The following is a 20,558-nucleotide window of genomic DNA, read 5'->3' on the forward strand; positions in this document are numbered from 1 at the left end:
AAACCCAAACCTCTGTGAGCATATTTTCAATGTTAATAATTATTTTCATCTAACTACCCAAACACACAAGAAACACACTATGAAGAAACTGATTTTTTTTGCCATTACACCAAAGAAATGTGTTCAAAATATTTTAATACCAGCAGTGAATCCCAGAGACCGCAAAGTAATACATGTCAGTTTGGGGGAAAAAAAAAACATTCAAGGAAAAGGCCTGATATTCTTGCTTCAACTACGTGCAAGAAGGGTAAGTTTTACATACCAGCAAACCAGCAGGACCAATGTTGGGAGAAGTTTGATCTCTGTGAGGGTAGTCATTCAGTGAAGACAAAAAAGAAGGATGCAGAGGATGGAGGTAGCAGTAGAATAAACCCAAGGTTCTCTGTTATCCAACCCCTAACCAGACCACAAAAGAATCATGATCAGGGCCACTGGAAAATCACAGTTTCTTTGATATTAATGCACTCTGCTCATTTCCAGTTTTCAGTCTTACAAACTTTGAATATGTATCTGTCTGCTATCAGACCACTGCTTGCATCCAAGACCTGCTTTGCTGATTTATCTTTTCAGGAGTTTAGCATCCTGAAGAGGAGTATAGCAGCAGTGTGAATATATAACTAAAAACTAAAACTAGTGGAAGAAGAGAAGAGGAAATGCATGAAGGGGAGAAATGACCAGAAAAAGTGACAGAGGTGATAACTAAGGAAAATTATTTCCTTATACAACTCTCAAAATAGAGAAACATATCCAGCAAATCCAAAATTACTCCAAATGTTTAATGAAAGGGGAAAGATTCTGTGTTTTCAGCAAATACACTAAAAACGAAATATGGGTTGAGTATCCCTACCCAAAAATCTGAAATCCAAAGTACTCCAAAATCTGAAATTTTTTAAATGAAGACATGATGCTCAAAGGAAATATTCATCAGAACATTTCAGATTTCAGATTAGGGATGCTCAACCAGTAAATATAATGCAAATACTCCAAAAAAAAATTAAAATCCAAAATGCCCTCCCAGGCATTCTGCATAAGTGATACTCAACCTGCACATAATTTCCTTTTCTTCTTTTCTCTGCCTGTGGCTTCTGCCCAAAGGGAAAAGAATATAGAAGCAAAGTAACTAGAGAATAGTTAAAAACTGTTTTTCATTAAATGACTATTAGTTTCATATATACTAGAAATGTATTAGATTCTTGAAAAAACTGTGATAATTCACACTACGTACATATGCAGTTTTTAAGAAAACAGAATATATGCAGTTGCTCAGTACATTCTCTTTTGAGAAGCATGGCAATATGTCCATATTGAAAAAAGAGAACTAGATTGGTAGTGACTAAGGCTTTGTAAATAGAAAAAAAAACAACAATGACTATTCTACTTTAAAAAGTCATGTTCTCTATTTCTTTTTCCCCTTAAGTCCAACGACAGACTGGACCTTTTACTTTTTTAAAAGAAGCTTTTGGATCTTCCATTTTCAACTTTCAGGGTCTATTTCAAATATGAGTTTAAATAATTTTACAGTGGAGACAATTACTCTATAATTTTCCTGTAGGCTCTGATCATGATCATTAATACTGGTTGTACGACTTAAACCTACATCTTCCAGAAAGGGTCTCCATGGTGAAACAATTAAAATGATGGGATATCACAAAACACCAAAAAAGGCATTAAAGCAAGCACAATTAACAAAGGCAACAACAACCAAAAAAAAATTAAAAAATCACATACGCTTCCAGTTCCTGTTTCATCTTTGTGAATTCTTCCTTCGTCATTGACCCTTCTCCTTCACCAAGCTTCTGTAGCTTTTCCCTTGAAGCATCAAAATCAGGTCTTGGTGGTGCTGGTGGAATCTGTAACAGGACCAAATCACTAATTTTAAGGAAATTTTCATTTCTTGAAGCATTGTACTACTGCTACCATAAAAGACTGTGTCTGGGAAAGCTAAGGGTATCCAGAATGAGCTGAACACCAGGAACACCCAAATTCAGATTGGAGAACTTGACTAGTTGTAGAAATTAAGTCCTGGCCAGGTACAATGGCTCACGCCTGTAATCCCAGCACTTTGGGAGGCTGAGGTGGGCAGATCACCTGAGGTCAGGAGTTCAAGACCAGCCTGGCCAACATGATGAAATCCTGTGTCTACCAAAAATACAAAAATTAGCTGGGCCTGGTGGCAAGTGCCTGTAATCCCAGCGACTCGGGAGGCTGAGGCATGAGAATCGCTTGAACCCGGGAGTCGGAGGTTGCAGTAAGCCAAAATCGCACTGCTGCACTCCAGCCTGGGTGATAGAGGAAGACCTTGTCTCCAAAAAAAAAAAAAAAAAAGTTATCTAATCTTTCTTTTTTTTTTTTGGAGACGGAGTCTTGCTCTGTTTTCCAGGCTGGAGTAGCTGGGATTATAAACGCACGACACCACGCCCAGCTAATTTTTGTATTTTTGGTAGAGACGGGGTTTCGCCATGTTGGCCAGGCTGGTCTTGAACTCCTGGTCTCAGGTGATCCACCCACTTCAGGCTCCTAAAGTGCTGGGATTACAGGTGTGAGCCACTGCGCCTGGGCTAGTTAACCTCTTAAAGACACTTCCAACTCCTTTTTTTTGGGGGATGGAGTTTTGCTCGTCGTCCAACCTGGAGTGCAATGGCGTAATCTCGGCTCACTGCAACCTCTGCCTCCTGGGTTCAAGTGATTCTCCTGCCTTGGCCTCCCGAGTAGCTGGGATTACAGGCATGTGCCACCATGCCTGGCTAATTTTGTATTTTTAGTAGAGATGCGGTTTCTCCACGTTGGTCAGGTTGGTCTCAAACTCCTGACCTCAGGTGATCCACCCGCCTCGGCCTCCTGAAGTGCTGGGACTACAGGCGTGAGCCACCGTAGCCGGCCGAGACTTCCAACTCTTAAGTATCTGTCCAACTATGTTTTTTTTTTTTAATTTTTTGAGATGGAGGCTCGCTCTGTCACACAGGCTGGAGTGCAGTGGTGGGATCTTGACTCACTGCAACCTCTGCCTCCCAGGTTCAATTAATTCTGCCTCAGCCTTCCGAGTATCTGGGATTACAGGCACCTGCCACAACACCCGGCTAATTTTTAAAAATATTTTTAGTAGAGATGAGGTTTTACCATCTTGGCCAGGCTGGTCTTGACTCCTGACCTCATGATCCACCCGCCTCGGCCTCCTAAAGTGCTGGGATTACAGGCATGAGCTACCGTGCCCAGCCCCAACCATGGTTTTAAAACCAGTATGGTTTGTAACATCTCCTTAATTCCTAGGACAAGCCCATTTCAATTCTAACAAACGGTAAGAAATTAAGTTTAAATGAGGGAACATAACATACCCCACATCCCCTAAGAAAACACTTCAGGATAAAAGGTGGTAACCAAACATGTTTCAAAACTGACAATTTAAAAACACATATCAGGCTGAGTGTGGCGGCTCATGCCTGTAATCCCAGAACTTTGGGAGGCCGAGGCAGGGGGAATCACCTGAGGTCAGGAGTTCGAGACCAGCCTGGCCAACATGGTGAAATCCCGTCTCTACTTAAAAAACAAAAAAAAATTAGCCAGGCATGGTGGTGGGTGCCTGTAATCCCAGCTACTCAGGAGACTGAGGCAGGGGAATCGCCTGAATCCAGGAGGCAGAGGTTGCAATGAACAAAGATCACACCATTGCACTCTGGCCTGAGCGACACGAGTGAGACTCTGTCTCTAAAAACCATAACAGGGCCAGGCATGGTGGCTCACGCCTGTAATCTCAGCACTTTGGGAGGCCAAGGTGGGCGAATCATCTGAGGTCAGGAGTTCAAGACTAGCCTGGCCAACATGGTGAAACCCTGTCTCTACTAAAAATGCAAAAATTAGCTGGGTGTGTTGGTGCATTATTGTAATCCCAGCTACTTGGGAGGCTGAGGCAGGAGAATTGCTTGAACCCAGGAGGCAGAGGTTGCAGTGAGCCGAGACTGTGTCACTACACTCCAGCCTGGGCAACAGAGTGAGACTCCATCTCAAAAACAAAACAAAACAAAACAGAACAACAGTTCACAAAAAATGCTAAACAAGATTCCAAAACACAATGAAGTACCTAAAACCTCCTAGAAAATGGAATTAAAATGGAGTCTCAATACTTACGATATAACCTGCATAGTCTTCATTTTCAACAAAGGAATCATGAAGCCAGATAAATTCCTCATGTTGCCGAACAACTGAAAACTCGTTTTGTTTAAAATTTGGCAATGAACTCTGTAAAGATAGAGATTTTCTTGAATAAAAATCAAATTTACACTAAAAAGTTTTTTGAAACTGGGTCTTGCTCTGCCACCAGGCTAAAGTGCAGTGGAACAATCTCGGCTCACTGCAGCCTCAACCTCCCAGGCTCAAGCAATCCTCCCACCTCAGCCTCCGAGTAGCTGGGACTACAGGTACAAACCACCACACCTGGCTAATTTGACTTTTTGTAAAGATGAGGTCTCACTAAGATGCCCAGGCTGGTCTTGAACTCTTGGACTCAAGTGATCATCCTGCCTCGGCCTCCCAAAGTGTTGGGATTACAGGTATGAGCCACTGTGTCAGGCCTTAAAAAGTTTTTAATAAATATTTTCTATCATTTAAAAAAATTCGTCTTATATCAAGACTATTAGTGCCCTTTAAAGTCTATCATAAAACTCCTGAGCTATCTGGACAAAATTATCTTCGGATTGTCGGGAAAGTAAGTTGACAGACTTATTATATTGTACTGCTACAGTTACTTAAAAGTTATGTCATTAATATATATCAAACTCAACTATTCAAACAACGGAAAGAAATCTGCAATCTGAAAATGTGCTCAAGAACTGAAATCTAATAAAAATAATAATTTGTGGCCGGGCATGGTGCCTCACAGCTGTAACCCCAGTATTTTGGGAGGCCAAGGCGGGCGGATCACCTGAGGTCAGGAGTTCGAGACCACCCTGATCAATAAGGTGAAACCCCGTCTCTACTAAAAATACAAAAATTAGCCGGGCGTGGTGGCTTGTGCCTGTAGTCCCAGCTACTTAGGAGGCTGAGACAGGAGAATTGCTTGAACCCAGGAGGCGGAGGTTGCAGTGAGTGAGCCAGGATCACGCCACTGCACTCCAGCCTGGACGACAGAGACTCCGTCTCAAAAAAAAATAGTAATAATAATTATTTGTAAGACAGTAATTTGACTAACAGAAAGAACAGTGAAATTGAAAGTAACAAGAATGGTAAAAGATACTAAGAAAAATTTGGAAAAAAATTAAATTTGCCTTCTCTCTAGGTTCTGATTCTCAGAATATTAATCTAAAAAAAGTACATTTTCCTATACCTATTTTTGTTAAAATAGTCTCTTTCCAATTATGTTTAAAACCCAAGTCCCGGTCAACATATCACATATGTAGTATAATAAATGGCTAAAACAATAGAAAGTACAAAATCACATTTACCTTTGTGTGAACAGTGAATTTTACTTTATCCCGCTCACTAAGAGCATCAGAAATGTCCACCTGCAGAGCAGCATCACTTTGAAGATCTACATTTATTGCTTTAAGCTAGAAAAAGAAAACCAGTATCTTAATGAAAATCATGTGCTTTTATATAATTTCATTTTTTCTCTCAGACAAGGCAATGCAAAAACAAAACAAAAATAACAAAAGATTATTAAGTCTAAACAGGTACTCATGTCCATTTAACATACATATTATATACATTTTGAAGCAGCTGCTTTGGAATACGCTATTACCTTAATTCTATAGTATTCAATTCTAGAATTTTCATTTTATAGTATTCAACTATATTCTGCTTTATGTAAGTCACTGAGCTAGTCATGATTTATTATAGTTTAGTTACAGTTTATTTCAAAAAGAAAACTTTTCAGCCAGATGTGATGGCTCACATCTATAATCCCAGCACTTCAGGAGGCTGAGGCAGCAGGACTGACTGAGCCCAGGAATTCAGGACCACCCTGGGAAACATAACAAGACCCTGTCTACAAAAATTGAAGAAAAAAAAAAAAGAAAAAAGAAAATAGCCAGATATGGTGGTGCACACCTGTGGTCTCAGTACACGGGAGGCTGAGGCAGGAGGCTTGCTTGAGCCTAGGTCAAGGCTACAGTGAGCAGTAATTGTGCCACTGCTCTCCAGCCTGGACGACAGAGCAAAACCATCTCAAAAAAAAAAAGAAAAACCTGTCTCAAAAAAAGAAAACAAAAAACAAACCTATTTTCCAAGAAAGTGGTCCCTCTAAGCTCAAGTGCTCTAAAATTAAGGAACGTGTCTGCCTTGAAGCACAAGAAAAATTATAAAAAGACTATCAAGCAACAATTTTAACTCCTGCCTCTCTATATTCAGGAATATACAATGAAACTATCAAATATAATTAAATATATTAATGTAAAGTGCTAAGAAAAATACTAGCATACAGTAAGTACTCAATAAGTAACTCCATAAACTACATTTGAAGAAATAAATATATTCCCTATTTAGTGCTTCCACTTTCTCATCTATAAGACTCTTCTACTTATAATTTTTAAACTTCATCTGTTTTTCTTACTCTTTAAACAATAAATACTGTAACTTGTTTGGGTAATTTTGAGACTTACGAAAGAGTCAAAACACTCAAAGATAAGTCTTAGCTAGCTGCAAAGACATGAAATAGATTGTTTCAAAGATGGTACTCTAGTTGTAAAACCTAGGACTTAGAGAATCTCACCTGGTCATTAGTATCTCAAATTTTAATTATATTGTAAATGAACAAAACGCTGAATGCAAATACAAAATTGTTTACTCAATGACTTCAAATATATATACGTGTGTATATGTATATATATATATATATAATTTTATTTTCTGTTTTTGAGACAGGGTCTCACTCTGTTGCCCAGGTTGGAGTGCAGTGGTGATCTCTGTTCACTTCAACCTGTGCCTCCCGGGTTCAAGTGATTCTCCCACCTCAGCCTCCTGAGTAGCTGGGATTACAGGCGTGCGCCCCCACATCCAGCTATTTTTGTAGTTTTTGGTAGAGAAGGGGTTTTGCCATGTTGGCCAGGCTGGTCTTGAACTCCTGACCTCAAGTGATCCACCCACCTTGGCATTCGAATTGCTTGAGCTCAGGAATCTGAGACTAGCCTGGCCAACACGGTGAAACCCCATCTCTACAAAAAATACAAAAGTTAGCCGGGCACATGTTGCACACCTGTAGTCCCAGCTACTTGGGAGGCTGAGGTGTGGGGAATGGCTTGAGCCCAAGAGGTGGAGGTTGCAGTGAGCTGAGATCATGCCACTGCACTCCAGCCTGGGCAATAGAGCCAAACCCTGTCTCAAAAAAAAAAAAAAAAAAAGGGGGGGGGAAGCCAGGTGCGGTGGCTCACACCTATAATCCCAGCACTTTGAGAGGCCGAGGCAGGTGGATCATGAGGTCAAGAGATTGACACCATACTGGTCAACATGGTGAAACCCCATCTCTACTAAAAATACCAAAATTAGCTGGGCATGGTGGCGTGCACCTGTAATCCCAGCTACTTGGGAGGCATAGGTTGCACTGAGCAGAGATCGTGCCACTGCACTCCAGCCTGGTGAAAGAGTCTCAAAGAAAAAAAAAGAAATCTGTTTCCTTTTTTCTTTTTTGGAGATGCAGTCTCGCTCTGTCACCCAGGCTGGCGCAATCTCGGCTCACTGCAAGCTTTGCCTCCTGGGTTCACACCATTCTCCTGCCTCAGCCTCCGGAGTAGCTGGGACTACAGGCGCCCACCACCACGCCTGGCTCATTTTTTGTATTTTTTTAGTAGAGACGGGGTTTCACCGTGTTAGCCAGGATGGTCTCCATCTCCTGACCTTGTGATCCGCCCGCCTCAGCCTCCCAAAGTGCTGGGATTACAGGCGTGAGCCACCATGCCTGGCCTCCTTTTTTCCTTTAATCACATTCAGGCTACTTTTTGTTTTTTTAAACAGAGACAGGGTCTTGCTATGTCGCCCAGGCTGGTCTTGAACTCCTGAGCTCAGGCAATCCTTTCACCTTGGCCTCCCAAAATGCTGGGATTACAGACGTGAGCCACTGAGCCAGGCCAGGCCACTTTTAAGATGTTTATTGTGGTAGGCTGAATAATGGCTCCCCAGGAGGTATCTACATCCAAATTCCTAGGAGCTGTAAATGTTACCTTATATGCCAATAAATGACTTTGCAGATGTCATTCAATTATGGATTTTGAGATGGGGATTTTGAGATTATCCTGGATTATCCAGGTGGGCCCTAAAGACAATCGCATCTTTTTTTGAGATGGAGTCTCACTTTGTCCCATGAGGTTGGAGTGCAGTGGCCCCATCTTGGCTCACTACAACCTCCGCCTCCCATGTTCAAGTGATTCTCCTGCCTCAGCCTCCTGAGTAGCTAGGACTACAGGCATGTACAACTGGGCCCAGCTAATTTTTGTATTTTTAGTAGAGATAGGGTTTTGCCATGTTAGCCAGTCTGGTCTTCAACTCCTGACCTCAGGTGATCCACCCGCCTCAGCCTCCCAAAGTGTTGGGATTACAGGCGTGAGCCACCACGCCGAGTCAGGACGTTATCTTATATATAAAAGGCAGAGGCCAGGCACCGCTGGTGGCTCACGCCTGTAATCCCAGCACTTTGGGAGGCCGACGCAGGCGGATCACCTGAGGTGGGGAGTTCAAGACCAGCCTGACCAACGTGGAGAAGCCCCATCTCTACTAAAAATATAAAATTAGCCAGGTGTGGTGGCGCATGCCTATAATCCCAGCTACTCGGGAGGCTGAGGCAGGAGAATGGTGTGAACCTGGGAGGTGGAGCTGGCAGTGAGCCAAGATCATGCCACTACACTCCAGTGACAGAGTGAGACTCTATCCAAAAAAAAAAAAAAAAAAAAAAGACACAGAAAAAAATACTCCAGTAACTAATGAGAAGGTCACGTGACCATAGAGGCAGATTAGAGTAATGCAGCCACAAACCAAGGACTGCTGCTGCTGGCAGCCACTGAAAGCTGGAGGAGGCAGGGAATTCTTCCCTAGAGCCTCCAGAGGGAGAGCTGGCCCTGCCAGATTGATATCCTGACTTCTCTGACTTCAGCTCAGTGATACTGATTTCTGACTTCCGGCCTTCAGAACTGTGAGAGAATAAATTTATGTAGTTTTAAGCCATCAAGTTTGTGGTAACTTGTTACAGCAGCCACAGGAAACTAGTTCATTTATCATACAGGTTCTGGAATAACTGTAGCATTTCTCCACTTCTTACGTTTTCATTGCTTAGTCTAGCACTTCCAAAACACATCTAATAAGAATCAACCTGGCTGCTTGTTAAAAATACAGAATCTGGCCGGGCGTGGTAGCTCACGCCTGTAATCCCAGCACTTAGGGAGGCCGAGGCGGGCGGATCACGAGGTCAGGAGATCGAGACCATCCTGGCTAACACAGTGAAACACCGTCTCTACTAAAAATACAAAAAAATTAGCCAGGCGTGGTGGCGGGCGACTGTAGTCCCAGCTACTCCGGAGGCTGAGGCAGGAGAATGGCATGAACCCGGGAGGCAGAGCTTGTAGTGAGCCAAGATAGCGCCACGACACTCCAGCCTGGGCAACAGAGTGAGACTCCATCTCAAAAAAAAAAAAAAACAAAACAGAATCTGGGGCCGCATGTGGTGGCTCACGCCTGTAATACCAGCACTCCAGGAGGCCAAGGTGAGTGGATCACGAGGTCAGGAGTTCAAGACCAATGTGGCCAAGATGGTGAAACCCCGTCTCTTACTAAAAATACAAAAATTAGCTGGGCCTGATAGCAGATGCCTGTAATCCCTGCTACTCGGGAGGCTGAGGCAGTGAACTGCTTGAACCTGGGAGGCGGAAGTTGCAGTGAGGTGAGATGGTGCCACTGCACTCCAGTCTGGGAGACAGAGTGAGACTCCGTCTCAAAACAAAAACAAAAACAAAAAAAAACAGAATCTGGCCGGGTGTGGCAGCTCACACCTGTAATACTAACACTTTGGGAGGCTGAGGCGATTGGATTACTTGAGCTCAGGGGTTCAAGACCAATCTAGGCAACATGGCAAAACCCTGTCTCTAAAAAAAACTGAAAACAATAACCAAAACAAAAATTAGCCCAGCCTGGTGGGACACACCTGTAGTCCCAGCTACTTGGAGGGCTGAGACAGGAGGACTGCTTGAACTCAGGAGGTCGAGGCTGCAGTGAGCCAAGAAACTGCCAATGCACTCCAGCCTGGGTGACAAAGTGAGACCCTGTCTCAAAAAAAAAAAACCAAAAAACTCCAAAACCAGAAACAGAATCCCAGGCCTATCAAAACAGGAACGTCAGGCAAAGGCCCTTAAAATGTGTTAACTGAATACACCAGCAGACATTTTCAGGATTTTCCTTGCCTTTATATTCTGTCAAAATTTCCTCTCAGCTGTTAATATGTTGTTCTTAATATTTATATGAAATATTTTGGCCAGCCAAGGTGGCTCATACCTGGAATCCCTGCATCTTGGGAGGCCAAGGTGGGAGGATCGCTTGAGCCCAGGAGTTTGAGACCACTGGGCAACACAGCAAGACCACTGGGCAACATAGCAAGACCTGTCTCTACAAAATAAAACAATTAGCTGGGCATGGTGGCCCACATTTATAGTCTCTGCTACTCAGGAAGCTGAGGCAGGAAGATCAAGAGTTTGAGGTTGCAGTGAGCTATGATTGCACCACTGCACTCCAGTCTAGTTAACATAGTAAGACCCTATTTCAAAAATTTTTTTTCCAGATTTCCTATCTCTATGTACACTTTTGCTTTCAGATTTTTTTTTTTAAACTACTGATCTATCAGTTTGGAAGCATACCTTTCAGAGATATCTACATTTGAGAAGATGTTATTTATTCTTCCAATTTAAGATTATTTCAAGTTATTAAAACAGTTCTTTCTCTTCCATTTCCTTATCCTTCTATACTAAATATACTGTTTCCCTTTATTGTTTAGTTTTTTTTTTTGATAGCACAACACTTGGTTTCTTAAATTGTAACTTTTATCTATATAAAATATCCCTGTACTATCCACCTACCATACTCACAGGCTTAAGTGATCCTCCTGCCTCAGCCTCCTAAGCAATTGGGACCACAGGTGTACACCACCACATCTGGTTAATTATTATTATTTTTTAAGAGATAGGGTCTCCCTATGTTGCCCAGGCTGCTCTTGGCCTCCTGGGCTTAAGTGATTCTCCCACCTTGGCCTCCCAAAGTGCTGGGATTATAGGCGTAAGCCACCGCACCTGGCTAAATTCTCTCTTGTATACCTTATTAAAGCATGTCATCCATTTATATATTGCCTTAAGAGCTATTACCTCAATCTACCATTTGTCTTTTCCTTTTCTTTTTTTTTTTTTTTTCCCTTGAGACAGAGTCTCGCTGTGCTGCCCAGGCTGGAGTGTAGCGGTGCAATCATTGCTCACAGTTATACTGTCAAACTCCTGGCTTAAGCAATCCCCTCCCTCCTCGGCCTCCCAAAGTGTTAGGATTACAGGTGTGAGCCTGTAATAGGACTTATGACTGGCCTAAGTCCTATTTATAATAAACAAGATGTATAATGGAAAAGCCAGTCCCCAAAATAAAATCACCCCCCACCATCAGTATAAAATATCACTGAAAAGTTAACATGCTATCATGGTTCATCAATTCTAGATGCATATTTTTTTATAACATATCTGAAATAGGAATGTTTCAGATATGTTATAAAACATATCTGATCACGGCTCACTGCAATCTCCACCTCCCGGGTTCAAGTGATTCTCTTGCCTCAGCCTCCTAAGTAGCTGGGATTACAGGTATGTACCACCACACCCAGCTAATTTTCGTATTTTTAGTAGAGACAGGGTTTCACAATGTTGGCCAGGATGGTCTCGATCCCCTGACCTCATGATCCATCTGCTTCAGCCTCCCAAAGTGCTGGGATTACAGGTGTGAGCCACCATGCCCAGCCAGGAATGTCTTTCAATTGATGACAAATTACAATTTAACTAGCAACATTTTTTTTTCTTAGTGGTACATAAAAAAAAGATAAGTCTTTCAATCAACTGCATCTTAAATCTGATAAAATATATTGTAGATTTTTTTAATTTTAAAGAGACAGAGTCTTGCACTGCTACCCAGGTTGGAATGCGGTGGCACAATCATAGCTCATTTTAACCTTGAATCCTGGGTTCAAACAATCATTCCATCTCAGCCTTCCAGGTAGCTGGGACTACAGGCTCACACCACCATGCCCAGCTAATTTTGAGATGGGATCTCACCATGTTGCCCAGGCTGGTCTTGAGCTCGTGAGTTCAAGTGATCCACCCCTTGACCCCGTTTGGCTTCCCAAACCACTGGGACTACAGGTGTGAGATTTAGTGTTCATTACATAAAATGTACACAAATTGTCCAGGCAGATTTTCTTCTCAGTTTAGCAAAAAGTCAATCATTTTAGAGGGTTTTATTAAGGACCGGAGTCAAGCAAACAACTTGTGTTTCATAAAAGTTTAATTGGCTGGGTGTGGTGGCTCATGCTTGTCATCCCGGCACTTTGGGAGGCCGAAGCAGGAGGATCACAAAGTGAGCAATTTGAGACCAGCCTGGCCAACATGGTGAAACCTTGTTTCTACTAAAAATACAAAAAAGAAAAAAAAAAATTAGCCGGGCGTGGTGGTGGGTGCCTGTAATCCCAGCTACTCAGGAGGCTGAGGCAGGAGAATTGCTTGAATCCAGGAGGCGGAGGCTGCAATGAGCCGAGATCGCACCACTGCACTCCAGCCTGGTCAAGAGAGCAAGACTGTCTCAGGTAAAAAAAAAAATTTAATCAACTTTCTGCAACTAGTGAGTTCAGTTTGAAGAAATGTCTAATTAGATTACATTCAATGGCTTAATCTTTTTCTGGAACAATAAACACTGGACTGTCTTTTGTCAGAGGCTGACTAGGTTAAACATTTGTGTCACTGGTCAAGAGAAAGATTATGACAAAAAAATATGGATTAAGTATCATTAGATACTGCATAAATGTAGTATCATTAGAAGAACAATTTAAAGACCCTGACCTGTGACCTGTTGTTCCACATATAATTACTTAGTAAAAGGCTGGGCGCCGTAGCTTATGCCTGTAATACCAGTACGTTGGGAAGCCAAGGCAGAAGGATCACTTGTGGCCAGAAGTTCGAGACCAGCATGGGCAACATAGTGAGATCTTGTCTCCATAAAAAATTTAAAAATTACCTGGGTGTAATGGTGCACATCTGTGGTTCCAGCTACTCAGGGGGCTGAGGCTGCAGTGGGCTGTGATTGTGCCACTGCATTCCAGCCTGGGTGACAGAGTGAGACCCTGTCTCAAAAAAAAAAAAGACTTGGGCCGGGCGCGGTGGCTCACGTCTGTAATTCCAGCACTTTGGGAGGCCAAGGCAGGCAGATCACGAGGTCAGGAGATCAAGACCATCCTGGCTAACACAGTGAAACCCTGTCTCTACTAAAAATACAAAAAATAAGCCAAGTAGGTGGCGGGCACCTACTTGGGAGGCTGAGGCAGGAGAATCGCTTGAACCCAGGAGGCAGAGCTTGCAGTGAGCCGAGATTGCACCACTGCACTCCAGCCTGGGGGACAGAGCAAGACTCCGTCTCCAAAAAAAAAAAAAAAAAGACTTAGGAAGACATTCACTACTAGTTACTATACTGACTAGTGTACTATGAAGTATCTAGCTTAGAACATCCCTAAGAAGTCAGTTGTTCGTATTTTGACAGCAACGCAAATGTAGAGAGATGGATGAGTGGATGGGATGGGGCAAAGAGGAAGGAAGAAAGAAAATAACTTTTACTCTTACAATAGTCTTCCAACTGATCTCTTACTTCAGCCCTTGCCCCTCATAAATTTATTCCCTACAGGGCCACCACTATGATATCATTAAACTAGAAATCATTTCTCTGCTTAAAATCTAAGGAGTTTCCACTTGAAGAAAAGCTGAATACCTTACAGTGGCCTACCAGGCACTATAAAATCTCCATCTGATATCATCTAATTTACCATTCCTCTGGCTCACTATAGTCCTCCCATGTGGCCTCCTTTTTTGGGGGGGGGATGGAGTCTTGCTCTGTCGCCAAGGCTGGAGTACAGTGGTGCGATCTCAGCTCACTGCAACCTCCGCCTCTCTGGTTCAAGCAATTCTCCTGCCTCAGCCTCCCTAGTAGCTGGAATTACAGACGTGCGACACCATGTCCAGCTAATTTTTGTATTTTTAGTAGAGACGAGGTTTCACCATGTTGGCCAGGCTGGTCTCGAACTCCCAACCTCAGGTGATCCACCCACCTTGGCCTCTCAAGTGCTGGGATTACAGGTATGAGCCAGTGCACCTGGCCCTCCTTCTTTTTTGAACACACAAACATGCTGCCGTCTCAGGGAGTCTTTGCACCTGCTGGTTCCCTCTGCCTGGAACACTCTGCCCCCAGATACGTATCTGCACAGCTCACTTCCTTCAAGTCCTTAAGTCTTCCTCAGGAAGGCCTTTCCTAGCCACCCTATCTAAGAGTGCAGCTCAAACCATCCTCCCCTCCCAGCCCAAAAATCCCTACTCCTCCCTCATTTTTCTTCATAATGCTTATTCAAAACCTAATATACTTTACTTTTTAAAAATGTCTCTTCATGACTGTAATTCAGCTCCATGAAGACATAGGTTTTTGTCTGTTTTGTTCATTGCTATATTCCCAGTGGAAGTTCTCGACAAATATTTGTGGAATGTAAATGAGGGAAGAGGAAAGAAAAAAAGGTGGTAACCACAACTGGGCTATAAAACTATTTTCAGGTAATTACAGTATGATCAACTAAAAACCCCATGATAGAAGTAAAATTTGATTGGCCGGGCGCAGTGGCTCATGCCTTCAATCCCAACACTTTGGGAGGCCAAGGTGGGCAGATCACGAGATCAGGAGTCCAAGACCAGCCTGGCCAACATGGTGAAACCCCGTCTCTACTAATAATACAAAAATTAGCTGGGTGCAGTGGTGCAAACCTGTAGTCCCTGCTACTCGGGAGGCTGAGGCAGAAGGATCACTTGAACCCAGGAGGTGGAGGTTGCAGTGAGTTGATATCGCACCACTGCACTCCAGCCTCGGTGACAGAACACAACTCTGTCTCAAAAAAAATACATATATATATATAGAGAGAGAGAGATAGAATAAATATAAACACTAGGCAATACAGTAATATGCGGCTATTTAGTAAACTTTTTTTTCAGCACTTATACGCAAACAACTGTCCCAGGTATTGTGGAAGATTTAAAGTGAACAAAAAGCCCTGCCTTCAAGAAATCTGTTTGCAATGAGGAAGACAATCAATCTTATGTAATATAAAATTAACTGCTTCCTGCTTTCTCCCCACCACTTGTACCACATGTACAATGTAACCTCATCAACACCTCCAGTCCTGTGACCTTTCCATTTATTTCCAGTCTGTCAGCACTCTCTCTGCTTCACTCCTTTTCCAATCCACTCCACGAATGCCATTCCAATACCTTTCCTGCTGGTCCCTTCAACTCTCACTGCTCTTTTACCATACCTGGCTCACAAATTCCCATACTCAGGATCTACTTATCTTTTATTTATTTATTTTTTTATAGAGATGAGGTCTCACTATGCTGCCCAAGCTAGACTTGAACTCCTGGGCTCAAGCGATCCTCCCACCTTAGCCTCTCAAATGCTGGGATTACAGGCATGAGCCACCTGGCCTCAAGATCAATATAATCTTCAATGTTTACATTTGGGCTGCTGAGTATGGCTAGAGAAAAGTCACCATTGTTTGTACTGTTTCATTTCAAATTAATGGTCTCCAAATTGCATATGCTCTTTCAAAACCACTCAGCCGTCCAGTCCTGTGCAACTCTGCTCAGCTCCCCTTTTGATTCCCTGAAGCAACAATTCCAACTTTTACTACCACATTACACCCCACCCTCAACAAGTGAACTTGCCTCCTCCAGCCCAGAGAAATAAATGCCAGCAGCTGTTTATTCTCTCAGGTCCACCAACACACCTTTTTACAAATAAATTTTGCCTCACAGCTGGTCATGGTGGCACACGCCTGTAGTCCCAACTACTTGGGAAGCTGAGGTGGGAGGATCACTTGAGCCCCAGGAGGTCGAGGCTGCAGTGAGCTGTGATGGTGCCACTGCATGCCAGCCTGGGCAACAGAGCAAGACTATGTCAAAAAACAAAAACAAAAACAAAATTCTTTACATGAGTACCTAATTTCCAAACCAATGATATTTTTCAGTCTTCTTGGCCTCTCTGCAGTATTCTGCCTTGGTATCATTCTGACCACTCCTTTCTTAAAACTATCTCAACTTTTTTTAAAAAAAAATCATTATTTTTAAAACTGGAGATGGGGCCGGGCATGGTGGCTCACGCCTGTAATCTCAGCACTTTGGGAGGCTGAGGCAGGAGGATCACTTGAGGCCAAGAGTTTGAGACCAGCCTGGGCAACATGGCGAAACCCTGTGTCTACTAAAAATACAAAAATTAGTTGGGCATGGTGGTGCACGCCTGTAATCCCAGCTACTCAGGAAGCTGAGACACAAGAAACTGCTTGAATCCAGGAGGCAGAAGTTGCAGTGAGTCGAGATGGTGCCACTGCACTCCAACCTGGGTGATAAAGTGAGACTCTCCCTCAAAAAAAAAAAAAAAAAAAAAAAAGGTGATGGGCATCTCACTCTGTCACCCAGGCTGGAATGCAGTGGTACAATCATAGCTCATTACAGCCTGTGATCAGGCAATCTTCCCGCCTCAGCCTCCCAAGTAGCTAGAACTAAATGCATGTGTGACCACACCCTGCTAATTTTTAGTTTTTGTAGAGACAGGATCTCCCTACAGACTGGTCTCAAACTCCTGCGCTCAAGTGATCCTCTTGCCTCGGCCTCTCAGAGTGCTGGGATTATAGGCATGAGCCACTGCGCCAGCTTCTCCCAACTTCTGAAGTCTCCTCTGATTCACCTCCTATCCCTCTTAGCCCCATTAAGCAATCATCTTTGCTCCGGCACTTAAATGCTGGTTTCCCTTGGGTGCTAGCTAATGTTGGAAATATCAGCCATTCTCAACTAATAATTCCTAATTATATCTCCAGTTCAGACTTTTTATTCTAAGTTCCCAATCTGAATTTCAAGTTACCAACTAGACATAGCCACCTGGATGTATTCGCTTATTAAACAACTGAGTGCCCTCAATGTATCAAGCACTGTCCTACATGTTAGGGAGACAGCAGTGAAGAGACACAATCCTCAGCCTTACAGATCTTACATTCTAGTTTGGTGGGGGCGGGTTAGATGCCTCACAGGCACTTTAAATCCAACATACCTGGAACCAGACTTATGACCTAACCTCTAATCCTGCTCTTCCTTCCTATATTCTATGTTTTCTCCTCCTCCCTTGCCCAGCCCATGTATTACTTATTCAGTCACTATGTCCTGTCTGTCTCCTAAACATCTCTTTACTACATCCCTTCCTTCATCCCTCTTCCACTGCCTTAGTTCTACCTTTGTCATTTCTCATCTGGACTGTTGTATTAGCCTGTTAACTGGTTTCTTTGCTTTCTGAAAGGAAGCATCAATCTATCCTCTATATTAGAATAATCTACAATGCTTTTTCACCTGGGCATGTCTTTCCTTTTTTTTTTTGAGATGGAGTTTCGCTCTTATCGCCCAGGCTGGAGTGTAGCGGCGTGATCTTGGCTCACTGCTACCTCTGCCTCTTGGGTTCAAGTGATTCTCCTGCCTCAGTTTCCCTAGTAGCTGGGATTACAGGCACCCACCACCACACTGGCTAATTTTTTTTGTATTTTTAGTACAGTTGGGGTTTCGTCACGTTGGCCAGGTTGGTGTTGAACTCCTTACCTCAGGTGATCTGCCCACCTTGGCCTCCCAAAGTGCTGAGATTACAGGCATGAGCCACTGCACCCGGCCTGGGCATGTCTTTCCTAGCTTAAAATTCCTCAGTACTGGCCGGGAGCGGTGGCTCACACCTGTAATCCCAGCACTTTGGGAGGCCGAGGTGGGCGGATCACGAGGTCAGGAGATTGAGACCTTCCTGGCTAACACCGTGACACCCCATCTCTACTAAAAATACAAAAAGAAATTAGCCGGGCGTGGTGGCGGGCGCCTGTAGTCCCAGCTACTTGGAAGGCTGAGGCAGGAGAACGGCATGAACCAGGGAGGCGGAGCTTGCAGTGAGCCGAGACCGTGCCACTGCACTCCAGCCTGGGCAATAGAGCAAAAAAAAAAAAAAAAATTCCTCGGTACTTCTCACTGCCTGGAGTCTTTCACTATGCACTATATACTCTGTCTGTACTAGCTGCATGTACCTTTGCAACCTCTGCTCCAGTAACAACAGGTGCTCCAGGAGGAACCAAATTACCAACACATGCCATCCTCCCTGTTGGAAAGCAGGCCAATAGTACAGTGGTTAAGAGCCAGGCCCTAGAGCTAGATTGCCTCTTTGACCACGGCTCCTACGGCTGTATGACCTTGGGCAAGTTATTTAATGTCTCTGCAACTCAGTTTTCCTTTCCCAAATAGGAATAACAGTAGGTGTATTTCATAGGGATTTGAGAATTGAGTTTATACGGAAAGTCCCTGACATGCAGTGAATGCTATGTAAGAGTGTAACTATCATTATGTCTTTACTACTACCCCTTCCCCTAAAGTTGAACACTTTTACTTTGTACTCCCATACACTTTATCGCAAGGGATTATAACTCTATCTCCTTCACTACACTGTGATGGTCTCAGGGCAGGAACTTTGTCTTATTGATCTTTTTGATCCTCAGCCAACATAATATATGTCACATTTTTATGTGAAATAACTATCAATAAATGTGGCATGTGTTTAAGCTAAAAAGTGTGCAGGTGCGAAACAAAATGCAAGCATCTGGGCCAAATTCAAGTTGAATTTCAAGTGAAAGAAAAGGTGAGGGGAAAAAAAAACACTGAAATGCATGCATAAAACAGACAGTCAAGTGTAGACGTACTTGGGCAATCGAGAGTAGACAAGAATATGGGGGAGGGGATATTGAGAAATGAAGCCAGTCAGAAAAGGTTATGAACAGAGTTGAATGTTAGCCTAAGGAATTTGGACCTTACCCCCCAAAAAAATGAGGTCCAAGGAAGTCCTTTTCACTAACGTGCTATATGGTTTAATCATTTTAGTAATATAAGTAATCTGACGACTGAATTGGAAAGTAGAAAGACTAAAGACAGAGACTAACGAGAGGTACTGCTACAATCCAAGCAGGAAGAAGCAAGGAGCTTAAATGGGACCAAGCACATGAAAGATGGGATAAACAACATTTCCAAGGGGAAATTAACTGGCCTCAATGACTGTTCTGATATAAAGATGAAGGATATGACTCAGAGGTTTCTTGCCGGCACAACTGGAAAGTGATGCTATTAATGAAGATAAGGAATACAAAGGTAGGAGCAAGGCTATGAGTACAGGAGAACAAGTAGTTACTCCACCTGAAGTAATTCTTGAAAACAATAAACATATTATTTAGAATTGAAATCAAGGGCAAAGAGAATCATGCCATCACTCTGGCATGCACTGTTCTTATTTAACAAGCACATCAGAAAAAAAATGTGTCCAATTCAAAGGGCTCATTTGTGTACTAAATAATATGTTACTGTCCTTTATTTGGGGGAGAAAAACCTATTATACAGAGGTAGGGCTAAAGAGATGAAAATGTGGCCAATATTTTTCAACACTATGTATTCTTGAAGCCTGCTTTTTAAATTTCTCACAAAACAATATTTTCCTTTTTTTTTTTTTTTTTTTTTGAGACAGTTTTGCTCTGTCGCCCAGGCTGGAGTGCAATGGCACAGTCTCGGCTCACTGCAACCTCTGCCTCCTGGGTTCAAGTGATTCTCCTGCCTCAGCCTCCCAAGTAGCTGGGATCACAGGCACCAGCCATCACGTCTGGCTAATTTTTGTATTTTTAGTAGAGACAGGGTTTCACCATGTTGGCCAGGCAGGTCTTTAACTCCTGACCTCAGGTGATCTGCCCATCTCGGCCTCCCAAAGTGCTGGGATTACATGCATGAGACACTGTGCCTGGCCAAAACAATGTTTTCTTAGGGCGCTAAGATTCTGTTCTAATAGAAATATCATGATGAAAATGTACGGCTGCTTAAAGATTTATTTAAAAACACTGACTTTAATTTTGCTTACTTGTAGCTGGACGCCGTGGCTCACACCTGTAATCCCAGCACTTTGGGAGGCTGAGGAGGGTGGATCATGAAGTCAAGAGATCAAGACCATCCTGGCCAACATGGTGAAACCTCGTCTCTACTAAAAATACAAAAATTAGCTGGGCGTGGTGGCGTGCACCTGTAGTCCCAGCTACTCAGGAGGCTGAGGCAGGAGAATAGCTTGAACCTGGGAGGCAGAGGTTACAGTGAGTCAAGGTCGCACCACTGCACTCCAGCCTAGCGACAGAGCAAGGCTCCGTCTAGAAAAAAAAAAAAATTTGCTTACTTGCTGCTTTACATGAAAGGCTAGTTCTTATTTTTGAATGTGCTGTCCCCTTT

General features: G+C 43.2%; 1 protein-coding gene across 1 annotated transcript in view; it reads right to left on the reverse strand.

Moving 5' to 3' along the window:
- The window catches only part of SNX6 (sorting nexin 6), a gene marked incomplete at its 5' end in the record, with an annotated part of 66,491 nt that overhangs the window by 40,701 nt on the left and 5,232 nt on the right, over positions 1-20,558 (reverse strand). The window contains 3 exon segments of the mRNA NM_001133163.1: positions 1,729-1,850; positions 4,123-4,233; positions 5,436-5,540. Coding sequence (NP_001126635.1) covers positions 1,729-1,850; positions 4,123-4,233; positions 5,436-5,540 — 338 coding nt within the window.

Source organism: Pongo abelii, chromosome 15, assembly GCF_028885655.2.
Source record: "Pongo abelii isolate AG06213 chromosome 15, NHGRI_mPonAbe1-v2.0_pri, whole genome shotgun sequence".
Taxonomy (NCBI): Eukaryota; Metazoa; Chordata; class Mammalia; order Primates; family Hominidae; genus Pongo; species Pongo abelii.